Here is a 16,664-nt window from a genome sequence, read left to right on the forward strand (position 1 = left end):
CACCTATAAGAAGCAGAGCTTAGAATGAGGTGTAAAGAACATGAGAAAAGAGTTCTGGTTAAAGGAAATTAGCAGGAGGCAAAAGAAATGAATTTTTATATTTAAAAAAATGCTGCTGCACAATGGAATAATTTTTAATTTGGAAAACTCTCATTTATATAACTAATATGACAAAATAATGGCATGGAATAACTAGGAAAGGAAGATAGAATTGTCCAAATATTCACAGGCAATCTCTTGGAACAGTAAGTTACTAGAGGTGTTCAAATAGAGACTTTAGTAAACACTTCTCAGAACTATTGAAAAGTGGGTCCCTGCTTGAAGGCCCCTCCAAACTCGGTGAGTCTGATATATAAAGAACATTTCTAAATACTTGCCTAAAGTTGGAAAAAATATTCTGCAATTAAGTGTGAAAAAGCACGTATTATCAGAGCTAACGCACTTCCCCAAAATACTTATTTAACTGAAAGACAGGGAGTAGCATGTTCATTTCTACAGACTAAGTCAATTATCCTAAAACATAATAAGCAAGAATAAATATTCAGAATATTTTCTCTGATCTCTTTGGGTACTTTGGGACCATACAAATATTCATGGAAGGAAATGGGGATAGTTAGCATGAAGAAGGAAAAACTTAGAGCAGATATGACAGTTGTCTTCTAGGATTTGAACAAGTTATCATGGGGAAGATGAATCAGATTTATTCTATCTGACCCTAGAATTGAAGAATTATGCTTGATTTCTAAGGAAAAACTTCCTAAAAATTAGAGCTGTCAAAAAATGCCTTAGGAGGTAGTGGGCTCCCCCACATTGGAGGTCTTCAAGTGGAGGCTGGATGACCTGTTGTCAGGAATGTAGGAGGAATTCTTGCTCAGGTAGAGATTGGACCAGATGGCCTCTGGGGTCCTTTCCAGATCTTAGATGCTGTGATTCTGTGAAAATAATATACGGAACTTTGCTTTTTGGTTCCTAATTCCATTTTAAACTGGTCACAAATTCTACAAATAGTAGGGTTTGATCTTTTTCACACAGTGGTCTGGTGGAAAGGCAGTATCCTCTTAGGTTTTACTCCATGTCAAAAGGTACCCACACCATCCAACTATAATGTCTTCTGACAGTGATCTGTGACTTGAAGGCAGAAGTAATCGTTTTCTCCAATTTGAAGTCCTGAACATTAATGAAGGTATGTGAAGAGTCTATCTAAGACAGTGTTTTGTTTATTGCTCATTTTCAGAGAAAACTGTAATAAAGGATTTCATTTGCTTTCCCAAAAGCCAATTGTCTCTTCGTTGATTCTACAGAGAACTTATGATGCTAAATTTGTACCAGTACAATCATCCTCACAGCAACAAATCCAAGGTCATAAGTGTAAGATTAATACTGTTGCAAGATCCAGCAGAAGAACCTAAGCCAGGGGTGAGGAACCTGTGGCCTCAAGGCCACATGTGACCCTCTAAGTTCTCAAGTTCAACCCTTTGACTGCATCCAAACAGACCAGTCCTCAAGTTCAGTCAAAGGGTCAAACTTGAAGACCTAGAGGACCATATGTGGCCTTGAAGCCACAAGTTCTCCACCCATGACTAAGCTATGTAGAAAACAAGAGTTCTTATTCAAAACTGAAATAAAAATATCTTATAATTAGTCCCAAAATTTATTTTTTTAAAATTTCTCCTTGGGGGAAAAAGAGAAGTATTACTATATTCTAGTAATAATCCTTCCCATTGAAAAACAGATTTCACTCCACTAAAAAAACAAACAAAACCTTAGTAACTTTTCTTTAAAATATTTGTGTGCATGTGTGTGCATTTTATACATACACACATACATATATATGTATATACATGTTGTTGGTTAAGGAAATAATTACACTATAATGTTTCTCTAAATTTTCTATCAGATAATCAAAATTCTATTCAGGTAAGTTTTGGAATAATCAAAAATTCACTGAAAAAAATCACTACTCCACAAAACACCTTATGTCAAAATTCTATTTACAATTCAGAAAAGAATTCTGACAATCAGATTGCAAACTCCATCTAATAGTTTTTAAAGTCAAGTTCTAACATTTCTGATTTATATATTATTGATAATAAAAGTGACTAAGAATTTAGGTGCTCTTTTGATGATGCATTGAACAGAAATGACTAGAACCTGATAGAAGTGTTGACAGGAGAAAAGATTTTATTTTTTTATTAGAAAACTAAGCAGCTATGACTCATAAGTCAGAATGAATGAAAATATAAACTCTTACCTTGTGTATCTGGTGCATTCCTTCCTGTGGAAAATCAGTAGGCCCCATTGTTGGCATTGAATGTGGAACACTGGGTGGTCCAGGACTTGGTCCCATCATGCTGTGCACTGAACCTGGGGATGGCCCTGGCCCTGGGCTGGGTCCAAGAATTGGTCCAGGGGAGGGTCCTGGCCCTGGTGAAGGCCCAGGGTGGGGCATTGCACCAGGATCTGTTGGCGTGGACATCTATTCTTTCTCTTCCAGTCAACTGAGCAGTCCTAATTTGGACAAAGAGAAATAAAAGAATTAATGCATGAAATTAGGATCCATGGATTTGATGATGCTAAAGTGGTCTTGTTGTCCTTTTAACAAACATTTCACAGAACTGACCTATGTGTGCAAGATGGTTCAAAAAAATGGTATATCCATCTGCCTTAGTCTTTTATAATGGTTACTGGTAGAAAAAAAATTAAACTATCTTTAGAAAGTTATAAATCATCTAGGATATAGAAAATACTCTCTGGGGGAAAAATCAAATTTAACACTTCAGCAGAAAACTAAAGACGTGATAAATTGTTATTATGTATTAGCGTAGTCCTTAGAAGCCTCTACTTTACTCATCAGCCTTTGGGTATAAGAGTCATTTATTTAAAAAAAATTTACAAAGGCAATTCCCTTCCCCCTTTAGTCTATGAGCATATTTACCAGAGTCATTAAAACTAAACAAGGCCTAGTCATTACAACTTATGACCATAAACAGACAATATCAAACCAAAATCAATTTTCATAAGCATATGGTAGTTTTAAAAGTTATTAAAAGTTCCAGAATGAATTTTTCCAGAAGGGAAACCAGAGGAGGGTGACGATTAGACCAATATTATAGCTAGAGTTACATATGTAGAAATACCAGGCTAATCACAGGTATCTGAGGAAAAATTGTATTCATCCTTTGTTGCCGAAGAAGACCATGCCATCAGAGAAATAATGACATGACTTGCACTTGACTTTGTTTTGAGTGAGGGAGTGCAGGTCACCAGCCTCACTTCTCCTCCAGAGCCATCTGAATCCAGTGACCAGATGTTCATCAGGATGACTGGAGATGACCCAGGATGCACTGGGAGACCTTGGGCCCTTTAGGCCAAGGTCTTTGCAAAGGCACTCACTTAGGCGAGAGGTGTTTATATGGATGACAAATCACTGAAGGGCTCAGTCATTGTTGTTTTGTTTTTTTGGTTGGGTTGGTTGGGAGTGGGAGAGGCATTCAGTTAAAACAAGGGAACAACAGAATAGCCTTACAACCATTCACTAGTCTTGGGGCCCTGAATATGACGATAGGCCTTTGTTACCAGTGTCAACCACCAGCTACCACATTCCTGCTCTGACAGAATGTAGTAGGAGCAGTATCCTCAGGCCCATGTTGTGAAATGGCCTTGGACCAGTGAATGCTTTTTGTCAGTTTAGTAAATAAACTGCCTTGGATGTAGTCCAAGTTGAACTTGCCTTATACTGAGTTGACTCTATATATAGACATCATAATAACATCTTAGAGACACGCACGAGGACACACTGGGTCTATTCTCCACAGATTTATCACAAAATACCACTTCAAGGAAGGAACATCCTTGATTTTATAATCCACTCAGTATCCATACCTATTTACTGACAAACCTAGGAGTAGATTCCTAAATTGCTGTCTTCTAGGCCAGTGTTTCTTCTGGTAATCTCAAGGGAGCGAAGGAGAAGCAAGAGGTACAAGCTGACTTCTCTGGGACACTGGTTGGTTTCCCACTAAGCCATGGAGGACATTTTGAGGGTGACATATTGGATTGGAAGTATTTTGACTTTTGAAAATGAAAACCAGAAAGGGACTGAAATATGTCAGTATAATGCATTTCTAGCAAAAGTGTAGTTTTGTTTTATATAGAGAAGTGAACGTAGGGCACTTGACAAATAAACTGGATGAAGGAGTGATATGGAAAGCCAAAAAGGTTAGAAGGAAGGGATAATAAAAGACTGCTTTGGAATGAATAAAAGTGGGAAACCACCAGAAAGGGTTTTGTTGCTAGAAAATGGGATTGATAAAACAACTGAAGTGGTTTCTAAAACAACAGGAGAGCCTAGAGAGTGAATTATAGCTCTGAAATCACTAGAGAGCCAACTCTTACTATTTATTCTATGTGATTAACAAAACAAACGGAAGTCACTTCTTTGTAACCCTCCCCCACCCCTCCTCTCTCTCTCACACACACAAATACACTTTTCCAGTCAGCATTTTTAATTTAGAAAGCTGACGTCAATGGAGTGGTATTATAAGTTATACTGCTCTTTCATGGATATCAGTAAACTAATATGCCCCTTCACTTATTAGTGAATGAAAGGAAACTTTATTTCCTGTGATAGTTTACCTAGAAATCTGTTTCAGTAGACATTCCCAGTATAATCCAAAGAGTCTGAAAAATAAACATTTGTTTCATAATTCCAATATTTCTATTTTTTATAGGTACTCAAAAAATTTTACTATTTCTCCCCCATAATACTTTATGCTTATTGTAACACTTCAAAGATTTTATAAATATTAATATATACTTTAAAAATACTCATGATTATTTTTATGGGAACAACTACTAAAAACTTAACAGGAAAACTCCTTAGAAGGCAAATCAAGAATTATGAACATCTAAATGGATCCTAAAGATTGAAACATAGCATACAGGATAATTTTTAAGGCAGAAAGATAGCTACTAAAATAAAATCAGTCTAAAATAGATTTTTCTCAGAGCATTTAGGCATTTTAAAAACTTCAATTAACCCTCAGACCATCTCCAAAAAGACCATTTTCCCAAGTGATGGAGCAAGACTGTATTTCATCTCTAGCCTAGTAAAAAAAACAAAAAAAACATTGGATTTGAAGAGAAAAGACAAGCTAGAATTCCAGTTGTGTCACTTAACTAGTTATGTGAGTCTGGACAACTTGCTTGCCTCCTCTTCCTACCTCAGTTTCTTCTTCTGTAAATGTAAATCTATAAAACGTAGATCTGTATAAAATGCCTTTCTTGCTTTAATGTGACTCCAGACAAGGCCATTCTACTTTAATTACTTTCCAACCACCTTTAAAGAGGAAAAGGAGTGAAATAAATGATTAACCACACTCTAGACAGATAAACTCAAGTATAGGTTAAAAGGGCATCAAACACTGGAACCTAGCATGAATTCACTCCTCTAAGCAATGACTCCATTCCCTTACACAACTTTTCAGTTGTCTTTGAGACAATATAGTTGCAGAGCTAGATGATTCAGAAGATGTTAATCAATACAGAACTTTTTTACTCTCTTGGCTAAAATCACCCGTCCCCTCCTCTCCACTTCATTTTGTTTTCTATTTCGTTGTCTACATAGTTTATTAGTAATTCACCCAGTAAGTTAAGTAACATCTCAAAATCTGTCTCTCTTTTTCTCTATCTCTGTCTCACAAACACACATGCACAAAATTAATCTTATTCTTGCAGCAAAGGAAAAAAGCGGCTAAGGAGTGTTTGGAACAAAATAAAGATTTGGCATATCATATTTTGTATTTATCCGCCTCTGTTGAACTTAAATTGGTACTGCTCAAGCTATATCTCTGTGTAAAAGACAACTTATTCACGGGACGATATGATTTGTCCCATTCCACATTATGATATATTTAGCACATATAGTAAATAGTACATGTAGTGAATTTTTCAAATAATTTTATTAATGTTCTATAAGCACAAATACTCATCTTTTCCTAATATATCTGTTCTCATTACAAACTTTTAAAAAATACAACACATCTAAAAAAATTTTGAATTAATAAAACTTTTTTAATTATTCATTTTCTTCAGGCTACTTTCTGACACCATGAGCCATTGCAGTCCCTTTAATTGTGTATTGGGATAATATCTATGCCTGAATGAGAGGTGGTAATACGACTGCTAATCCAAACAAAATTTAGCAACAAACCACCTAAAGGGCTAATTGACAAAGCTAGGTGGTGCAGTGAATAGAGGGCCAAGTCTGGAGTCAGAGGACTCATTTTTCTTCCTGAGTTCAAATCTGACCTCAGACACTTACTAGCTGGATGACCCTGGGCAAGTCACCTAATCCCGCTGGCCTCAGTTTCCTCATCTGAAAAATGAGCTGATAAGAGAAATAGCAAACCAAGAAAACCCCCAATGGAGTCATGAAGAGTCAGACACAACTGAACAACCACAACAAAGGGGGCTAATTAGTTCTCCACATCTAGCACTATCTCAAAAAGAATCTTGCCAGTAACCCAGGTTTATCTTCCTGGTGATGCCTGCAACGCAATTCAAGCTTGCCCAACATAAGGATCTCCTGAAAATCAACGGAATATCCAGGAGGGGGGAAAAGGCTGCTTGAAATGAGGTATTTAAAAGAGTACCCTGAATGCTAGAAAAGGAAGCCCTCAAATGAGGTACACTTAAGTAGAGAGCTCCTCTATCATAAGACTCATGCCCCGCCTCTATGGATCTTAGGGAATACTTATTTTCCAAGATATATGAGCATCCTAATACTACTAAAATAGGATTAGCTAATTTGGAGTGATTTGTAATTTATAGAAAGTATAATACATAGCTCCACAGAATCCTCAAATATAATATCTTATCTGTTAATTACCTGAATTCAAACTTGCCCTTTAGAAATTATGCCAAAGCCTTTTTTTCTAGGACATTCTCATTTAAAACTTACTTTGACCACTTGAAAAAATTGAGTGACACCAGTTACATCTCTGTGCAGTAAGAAGTTTACAAGTATACATTAAACCTATGCAAGTGATTTCAGAAAATAAAGCTTTCCCCCCTCCCAATGGGATATTAATTGCTGAAGTTGTCAAAATCTATTACACTACGTAAAATGAACTTATAAGACAGGAAGGACATGTACTATTTCTGTATCTTCCACTGATAACTAAAAATCAAGGCCTTTAAATTAATTTCTATTAAAGAATAAATCTTATCATTGTTAATGGAGCAAGTCCTAATTACATTTATATTTAGACTCTGGCCTCCAAAGTGGTATTTCTGCCCCCAGGAACTCTTCCCTCACCCATTCATCCCCCACACAACTCCTAGGCACCTATCCTGTAAAAGGCTTCTAGAGTAATTAAACCAAACACTGCCTTTTGTGTCACTGATATCACTGTACCTCTAGAAAACCATCAACAGTATTTGGAACTTTTTTTAAGTTTTAAGAACAAATGCTAAAAATTGTCTTTGCACATACCTGGGGAAAAATAAAATATGAAATAAGAAAATAAAATATAAAGAAAACCACCAATGGAACCTCAATCTTGATCAGGTAAATGACAAACTTTTTAGCCCATAATTTCCCAATTAAAGTCTTTCTCTTGGTTCCTCATCATGGCATGGAGGTGACTGGATTCTTAATGGCTATGATAGCAGAGTGCAAACCTTTCAGATTCTGCCAAGCTCCTAAGACTGCAAACACAGACCTACTATTAGCTAGTATAGCTAATAGAGGTTCATTCCTACCTCAGTTCCAAGAAGTCCATCATCCCCAGATAACTGAGGGGATGGGCCAAAGCAACTCATGATGAAGACCATTTGTGAAGGAATTGAGTGGTTCTTATCTGCATTAGTAGATGAAATCTACATAGCCACGATCAAGGTTACAATCTAAAGTCATCCAACCTCACCTGCCTCCCATCAGTAACTAAAGCCTTTTGCTCCAATCAGACTGGTCTACTCATTGATCTCTGTACATACTCAGTCATGCCTCTTCATCTTTTCTCTTGCTGATCACCCAGTGTGTAATGTCATCTTTGAAGCACTTCTATCCATCTACTCCACAAACTTTTCCTAGACTCATGCTAGAACACAGTGAGTTCTCTCTCTTCTGAATTACTTATTGCTTATTCCATCCATTTATCACTCAGTCAATAAACCTTTATTAAGTGCCTACTATGTGCCATGAATTGTACTGAGCTCTGGGGACACAAAGAAAGACAAAAGATAGCTCTAGCTTTCAAAGAGCTCACAATCTAAACCCTTAACCATTTATTGCCTTGTCCTCTCTTGTCACGCATGTGTGTATATCGTTTCCTCTCAGATTGACTGTCTTCTCTTTATGGAGGGGGTCTGTGACTTAAAAGTCTTAATCACACAGATTGACTGTCTTCTCTTTATGGAAGGGGTCTGTGACTTAAAAGTCTTAATCTCATAATGCTCAGAATAGCACTTATATCCTTGAAATCAATTTTGTCTATTACTTTAACAGTATGTGGAATCATAATGAATCATACTCAGTTGATAGGAAAATGAAACATGCAATTAACAATAGGCAAATTTACAGCAAATAACTTATGCTTAAATAATTTGCTTTAAAAAGTTAAATGACTATATCACATATTATGAAAATGCTATATTTCATATCAATCAATCAACAAGTAATTAAGTATTTCCTATGTGCCAGGCATTCTGCTCAGCATAGAAACAATAAATGAAACAACCTCTATTAGCAAGGAGCTTACATGAATACTGGCTGAGAGCAATAATAAGGTCTAGGGTCTCATGAAGCTTCTCAGTTTTCTTTTGGTTTGTTTTTGAGAGGGGAAGGCAAGGCCACTGGGGTTGGGTGACTTGCCCAAGGTCTCATCGCTAGTAAGCATCAAGTGCCTGAGGTCAAATTTGAACTCAAGTCCTCCTGACTCTAGCTGCCCCAAGCTTCTCAGTTTTTAAGAATGATAAAGTAGATTGTAAATATAATAAAAATGGGGACTACCCTATAAAAGGTTTACACTACACAGTTTTGAACAGCAGTTGATCACAGTTAGGGTTGATCAGTATCTCTACATTGAGAATTCATATTCATCACAAATAAGAGAAATATAGCCTAGATGTAAACAGATGTAGAATTTCTCTTAGAAATGCCCTACATATTACTGTCCACAGTACAAACCAAAATACTAAGTCATTCTTCCTAGAAGTTAGAAGAAGAAAAGTATTAGCATAAAAACAGTAAATTAGTCAAACTCGGTTATTGAATTAGAAAATAACCTATTGTTAAAAAAAAAAAATCACAGTAAGACTTTCATTTCTCTGAACTTGGTTAGTTCCATTTGCCAGTTTCCACAAGGACCAGCCCATTTTCAAAGAGATGTTGTCATAATAACATGCTAGCATCTGCACTGATAGTACACAGTGGTTGTTTCAATTTGAAATCTAGATTGGTTATTTTATACAAGATATTTAAAGAATATAATTAAACCTGCCTTCATTTTACTCCCTCAAAATAAAGGCATGAAAAAAGATACAAAAAAAAATTATGAGATACTTTATTAGTGTGAGGGAAAAAGGGGACAAGGGATAGGGAGTCTACCATAATGAATACATTTTTGGCAAATACATTAAATAATGAAAAAATACAGTCCACGTTAAGCCTACACTGTATTACTAACGTATCATAAAAAGTTCAGTTATATCACTTATTTCAAAATCTTACTCAATAAGAATCATATGTCTTATGTGATATTTTGTCACAAATTTCAAATTCCAACATGAATTAAGGAACCTTTATATGCCAATCCAGTCAAACCAGCACCCTTGATCCTTCTTTTCTTTACTGCTACCCTGTTACTCTCAGGAAATCTGATTTCCTTGCTACTGAAATGTACTGGTTGATAAATGCCTTTATATTTTCATCTTAAAAACTTTTATTGTTTAAAAGCTTTTCATAATGCACCTTGAGCTCTTTAGAGGGAAAGGCAATATATGAATATGGGGAATAAATAATAAATATACACTAGAAGTAAAACATGTAAAGTTTTCAAATATCTACCTACATGGCTACATTTAACTTGATGGTAAGCATCTTAGGTGAATGCATTTACTATTATTCTTCATTATCTAGCAGAACCAATACCTCAGCTTCACTACTTAGGTAAATAAATGAACAAAACTCTCTAAGGAAAAATATAAAAATACACTAGGCCTTTCCAGATAGAGTACTAAATTAACTTACCACTAAGACTGCATTTGGAACACATTAGTGCTAAACTATATGTACCATCTGTACTTTCCACTCAACTATATAAAGAGTACAGATTTTTAATGAAGTACATGGCTTTACTAACTAACAAGAGATTAAATTTCTATGACAAACTTTTCCAAAGAAAAGTTGTTCCATCCTTTTTTGGTCAAAATCACTCCATTTATAAAACATAACCCGTATTTAATGGAAAAAGAGCAGAGAGATCAATTTAGTAATGAAGCAGAAAAGAGAGAAAAGAGAAAAGGTCTACAAATAAAACTCTTCCCCTTGGGGGAAGAATCTTCTCTCTCCAAGGAAGGGAGGGAAAAACTGTTGAGAAAAACTCTGACTTAGTGAAGTGCATAGTAAAGTTTCTAAGACAATGGTCATTTTAAGCAAGTAATTGCCCCTGACTTTTAAAAATCATTTTTATCAGGCATACAGATTCAAAACTACTAGTGGTTAAATCAGGTCTCAACCTCCACCACCTCTCTCTCCCTGTAGCTGCTTGTGCTGGGAAATAATTTTAACAGCATATTTGTGATAATTCAACCATTTTCATGACAGCATGTCAAGATGTCATAAACAGTGATTTACTCTTTCTCCAGAATATCAATAAGCTACTACCCTAGAAGGGTATAAGAAGGTAAGAACTCATATACACACAAATACTTTCTAAAAGAACTGAAAGAACCTATCCATACAGGACAATGTCACTTTTAGAGCTTGTTTTCTTTTTTTTTTTATTGTCTTGTTCCAGTGGATAAGACCTCAGAAGTTAATACGTTGACATTATAATAGATTAAGAATAACAATCTAATAGAAGAACGTGAAATGTGAATGGTAATATTATCTGTAGTTTCTGATGCTAAAATGTAAAGCCAACAAAAAGTTCTGAATCAATATCTACAAATTTGTTATTTTTTCCCTTTTATTCCCTTTCAGGAATATATTTTAATCAGAATTCCTGAATAACAATCTAAATTGTTCACTGGAGCAGATTTTTCTTGTCATTCTCAAACCTCAGGTGTTGGTCAAAGTACTTTACAGACGACAAGAAATGCTCACAAACCATTTTAGAAATGAACAAAAGGAGATCTGAGGCTGCTTTGAACACTCTGGTGGTGCATATTTTCTATGAAACACCACAGTGATATTGGTCTTGAAGCTGGGACATAACTCAAGAGAGAAATACTGCATTTAATGAAGCATTCGATGCTCACCTCTGCCAGCCTCTCCTGTGTTATATGATACAGTTAACTCTTACTTTATTTTAAAATGTTCATTATCACTATGGTCTTCCTGCCTGATGCCTCTGACAAGGGAGATGGGTTCTATGATCTAATAGGTCCTTTTCATTCTCTCACAATTCCGATAGATATTTCTTGGACATAAAAACTGTCTTTAATCCCCTTTGAGTAGGGCACTTTTGAGTGACAAAGAAGCTAAAAGGAAGAAAGTCAGGGAGGTATAATAGAGCAATTAGGTTCCCAAAGAGAAAGTGTGCCTCAATTTGCATGACAATACTCCAAGTCACACAACCAAAACTGCCACACCTCTTAACATAAAACCTAGTAGACTAGAAGGTAGCTTGGGAATCTAACGCTGACACTCAACTGACAAGACGCCAGGGGGTTAGTTGTCTCAACCAGGAGGGAAATATTTTTGAAAGGATGTTCAGCAAATGTAGCAGGCACGTAATAAAACTTTGTTAAATTTGCTGAACTGAAATTGCATGGTTGTCAACAGTTTCAGATTAACGGCCATTGCCCAAGAAAATGTTTACTCTTTCTGTTAGGATAGGTAGCCCTTGCAACCACTGAGGGGTTGCTTCTCAAAGGCATAGAAGTCTTTTGAAATGGAAACCTTTAAGGATTTAACTCTGCAATTGTTGAATAAAGCTCCAAGGTCTAATTTAAGGCAGTCACTGCAGAAACAAATCTCCTTCCTTTACAGTTTTCCACTATTTCTTTTCTTTGCCCACTGGTTTTATTCTTTAGAGTACAAGCCAACAAGGTAAGTTGGGATATCAATGCCTTAGGTACATAAAATAAAGACCTAAGTCATTTAGCAAGAAGAAAGAAAACCAAAAACACTTCAAAACTCTGCTAAAAAGTTATATAAACAAAAGGGAGAGGAACTACACCGCACGAGTTTTGTGCCCATTTGCTATTAAAGTTACATAACCTACGGTACCCACATTCTAAAAGGAAAAGAGCTCCACACACAGTACTGCACTGTATCTCCTCCTCCTCCTCCTCTTCCTCCTCCCTCCTCCTCCTCCTTTTCCTCCACCCTGGTAGCTGCTCAGAAAAATCAAAACGCGTGGAAGACAAAGTGGGCAACTTGAAATATTTATTCGATCCCTAGAGTAAATCCTGCGAGAGTTGCAGGCGTATTTAGGCCCGAAGTTTGAATCTACAACAGCCCTGGGGCAAAGTAAACCCGTAAATGAACAAACGCCAGGAGGAGAGAAATGACAAGCAGCTGCAGCAATCGCGTTCAGCAGAGCCATATTTTCTTCCCCTTTCCCTCTTGTTGGAAAGTTTTCCACCTAATCGATCCGAACAGAAGCAAGCCTATTTTCTTGTCTTACTTTGCAAGGGCGGGGGATAAATGCGGTGGGGGGGAGAGAAAAGAAGGGGGGAGGGGAGGAGGGGGAGAACAACCTCTCCCAACTGCGGAGACGTTTGGCGCAGGCGGACGGACAGACGCACAGACGGACAGACGGACAGACAGACCCCTTACCTGGAGGGAGGGGCAGAACACAAAGCGAAGCTGACGAGTCTGGGTGTTAGGCAGGCCGGCGGAGAGCATATTTCCCGAGAGCGCTAGGCCTGTCTCTCTCCAGCTTCTTCTTCCTCTTCCCTCCCTCTCATCATGTCATACCGATCAAACATGTCTGTGTGTGTATGTGTGTGCGTACGTGTGTGTGTTTCGCCGCTGTGACTTCCTGATTCCCCGAGGATTTCACACACATACACACACCACCACCACCACCACCACCACCACCACCAAACCTCGCCTCTTCCTCTCCAGGCACAGGCTGGGGAGGGAGGAAGAGGAGGAGGAGAAGAAGGAGAGAGGAGGAGGGAGTCTGCTTTCCTCCTGCTGCTCCTGACTCGCGCGCGCACACGCACGCACGCACACACACACACACACACACACACACACACACACACAACGCACTCGCGCATACACATACACACACACATACACACACACTCCAACCTAGAGCAAACTGTAATACTAGCTGCAAACCCCTCAGGCCCTCTCCACCGCTCTCTCCCTCCCCTTCCACCTTAGTTATCTACCCTGCCAAACTTTTCTGCCTTAGACCTCTCCAAACTTCCCTCCTGGGGTCTGGATGCGGCAGACCCCCCTCCGCCTCCAAAGCAACAGGGGCAAGTTCTGTGCCTCCCCCTCCCTGCCTTCCAACCACTATAAAAACAAATGAAAACAGGAGGACCGCGGTCTTCACCATCTCATCTAGGTAGTTGCACACTGGTTACAGCCAAGAAAAAGCTGGGGGAAAGCCGCAAGAAGCAATTTCCCCGCGTTTACCGGAAATCAACGAAGTCTTTGGGCCGGGAAGCGTTTAATGCACGGAGCTATCCATTTATCTTCCAGATGAAGCCAGGCATACACAGATGCGCTGGATGCAAGGCACCAGGCATGCCCGAACGTCCGACCCCGCTGTTCTGCACCCGGGAGGTGGCGGCGGCAGCGGCCCGGGGAGTGGACGGGGCCAAGTCAGGGACGAGCTGGACAGGCTATTTGGGGAAGTGAATCGCGACACCTTTGCAGTTCGCGTGACTGTGTTTTGCAAGGCAACCAGAAGGAGGAGAGGAGCTCTTGGCGCTGGGGGGGCGGGGGGCGGGAGGGGGGAGGAGGAGGGGAGGGGAGGAGGCAGAACCCAAACCAGATTCGATCAGAACCCTACAAAACTAAAAGACAAGGAACAAGAAGAGGCATTGGTGGTCAGGAGACTCTGGACCCTCTCCTACCAGGCAGCAACCTTCCCCTCGCCCTCCACCAATAAACCTTGCACTTGCGTGCCCCTGTGTGTGCGTATGTGTGTGAGTGTGTGTGCGTGTGTATGTGTGTAATGTTAGTGACAGTCAGACAGGGAGATTATCCGGATCATGGCCTCCTTGGCTCGGCTGGTTAACGCAGCCGCTGCTGCTGCAGCAGCCACTCACTCTTAACAAGCTCCATTTCTCCCCTTCTCACTCACTTGATTTCCCCATCCCATTCGCACCCCTGCCGCTGACCCTGAAAGGGATAGCTCAGCGCCCACTGCCCTAGAAAAAAAAAGGAGGGGGCAACCAGACCTCCTCCTTCTCTTTCTCCTCCTCTCCGTCCTCCTCCTTCGTGTCCTCCTTCTCCTCCTCCTCCTTTTCCTCCTCCTCTTCTTCTCCCCACCTCCACCCGCCCAGCTGCTAAGCCCGGGCCGGACACACTCAACTTCAACATTCAACACTCGGTGGCAGCCGCAGCGGCGGCGGCAGCCCGAGCACTCAGGCAGTAGCTGCCGCCGCCCCATGCATGCCCCCTCCAGACACAAGCACCAAACGAATCCTCCGTTGCTCCTGCCAGGCAGGCACTGGGGTGGGCACTCATTGGTGCACAGAGAGAGAAAACTGGGGAAGAAGAACACCGGGTGCGATTCTCCTGCAATCCTCTGTTCAAACCTCCCTCCCCTCCCACCACCACCACCACCACCACCACAGCCAGCAGCTACAGCACCACCATACAAGTCCAGGGGTCTGTCACCGTCGCAGGAAAGGGGGGTGGGGGGGAAGGTAAAAACACTCGAGTCCAACCTACCGGCCAGGTTCCTGCCGCCTCTGTTTGCTCCTGCCACCGCCGCCGCGGCTTCCCACCTTGGTCGCCCCCGCCGCCGCCGCCGCCACGGCGGAGCTGAGCCTCGGTTTCCCCGACTGTTGCTGCTTTCGATCTATTTCTGTCCGCGCCGCTGCCTGAGCTCCTGAACCAAGTCCCTGGGAGAAAGCAGCCAGGGGCTACCAGTGCTCTATGACAAGCTTTAGATTTTGCTCTCTCCTCCCCCTCCAACTGTTACTATGATGGTTTCTTATTATGAACTGTCGCGTTTCCATCCTCCCTCCTTCTTTCCCCTCCTCCCCCTCTTCCCCTCAGAGGTTTTTAATGGGGAGGGGGGGGATGCAACCTTGCCCATCTATGTGCGTTGTAGTGTGTGTGTGTGTGTGTGTGTGTGTGTGTGTGTGTTTGTTTTGCAACCTTGACTTGGCAGCGCGTCGGTGACTTGGTAGCCAGGTACAGGATTGTGTGGCTGCTTTTTGTTCTGATTCTCATGAAGTAGGCATGATTACTGTCATTATTAGAACCCCAATTCTCTTGGAAACTTTCCCTCGTCACCTCTTCTCCAACCACCCAGGTGTTGTGCTGTCTGTTCCTTATTCACCTGAGACCGGTGAGGAATGTTGTTGTTTTGTTTGTCGGCTGCTCCTCTTCTTCGCTTGTTTTGGTCTCTGTGCATGTACAATCAATAATAATTATGATCATAATGAATAAATCCTGGGGAAGGCTGAGTGTGCACGGGAGGTGGTTGTGCGACAGCAGCTGCTGCAGGAGCGGGGGGTGGGGGGGGTGGGGAGAAGGGAGTTGTAAGTTATATTTACCTTGCTTGTGAAGAGTATGCTGGATGGATCTTCTCCCTCTCTGAGTCACCCAGAGTACAGAAACAGAGCTAGAGAGAGGACTAGATTATGAATATGACTTCATTGATGACAGCCTTCCCCTCCTCTTCCTAAACTCGGGCCCCTCCTCCTTACTCCTCGCTAGGCCCACCCCCCTGACGCTAGAGGCTCCGGAAGCTTCTCTCCAGTTGGCTGGGCCCAGCGAGAATTCCTGCCCACCCCTGCCGGGGTTGGTGGACCTGTTCTGTCACTCGGCCCCCTTGGCTACTCCGGGAGTACCGGGAGGAGGGGGTGATGGTGTGGAAGAATGTGCCTTGAGAGACAGGTCTACTGTATGCGCGTATGCATGTGTGCCTGTAAAGGCTCCAGCCTTTGCTCCCTGTTTGTACATGGAACCACAGAAACTGCGCAGGACAGAGCAAGCCTGCCTGAGTTGGCTTGTGGATGTTCATGCTTTACTGCTGCCTTTTTCAACGATTGATTGTTGGAATGTCTTTCTACCCCCCACCCCCACCCCCCCTCCGGCTTGAAATTTTCCCCCTTCAGCGTCGTGTTGTTTTGGGGAAGAAGGCTCTGGAGACGTAACAAAAACGGAGGGTAGTAGTAGTAATAGCTTGTAGTAGTTTGGGGGGTATGGAAAGAAATTGCTGGCATTTAACTGTGCCAGCCATTGCCAGGTCGAGCCTGGAAAGGGGGAAAGGAGGGGGGAGGAGGAGATAGAT

General features: G+C 40.8%; 1 protein-coding gene across 7 annotated transcripts in view; it reads right to left on the bottom strand.

Annotated features, from left to right (window-relative positions):
• Positions 1–16,097, bottom strand: part of SMARCA2 (SWI/SNF related BAF chromatin remodeling complex subunit ATPase 2) — a 203,918-nt gene extending 187,821 nt beyond the window's left edge. For 2 of the 7 annotated variants that reach the window (XM_072610808.1, XM_072610772.1), the window contains exons 1-2: positions 13,010–13,403; positions 2,252–2,508 (exon numbers count right to left, since the gene is read on the bottom strand). In XM_072610808.1, coding sequence (XP_072466909.1) covers positions 2,252–2,476 — 225 coding nt within the window. In that variant the 5' untranslated portion in view covers positions 2,477–2,508; positions 13,010–13,403. Of the gene's footprint in view, positions 1–840; positions 933–2,251; positions 2,509–13,009; positions 13,404–13,825; positions 14,092–15,091; positions 15,481–15,707; positions 15,775–15,924 lie in introns of those variants that run through there. The other 5 variants (XM_072610780.1, XM_072610788.1, XM_072610797.1 and 2 more) reach the window with 5 other exon arrangements.
• Positions 16,098–16,664: the final 567 nt, after the last annotated feature.

The sequence above is a fragment of the Notamacropus eugenii genome, chromosome 1 (genome assembly GCF_028372415.1).
Source record: "Notamacropus eugenii isolate mMacEug1 chromosome 1, mMacEug1.pri_v2, whole genome shotgun sequence".
Taxonomy (NCBI): Eukaryota; Metazoa; Chordata; class Mammalia; order Diprotodontia; family Macropodidae; genus Notamacropus; species Notamacropus eugenii.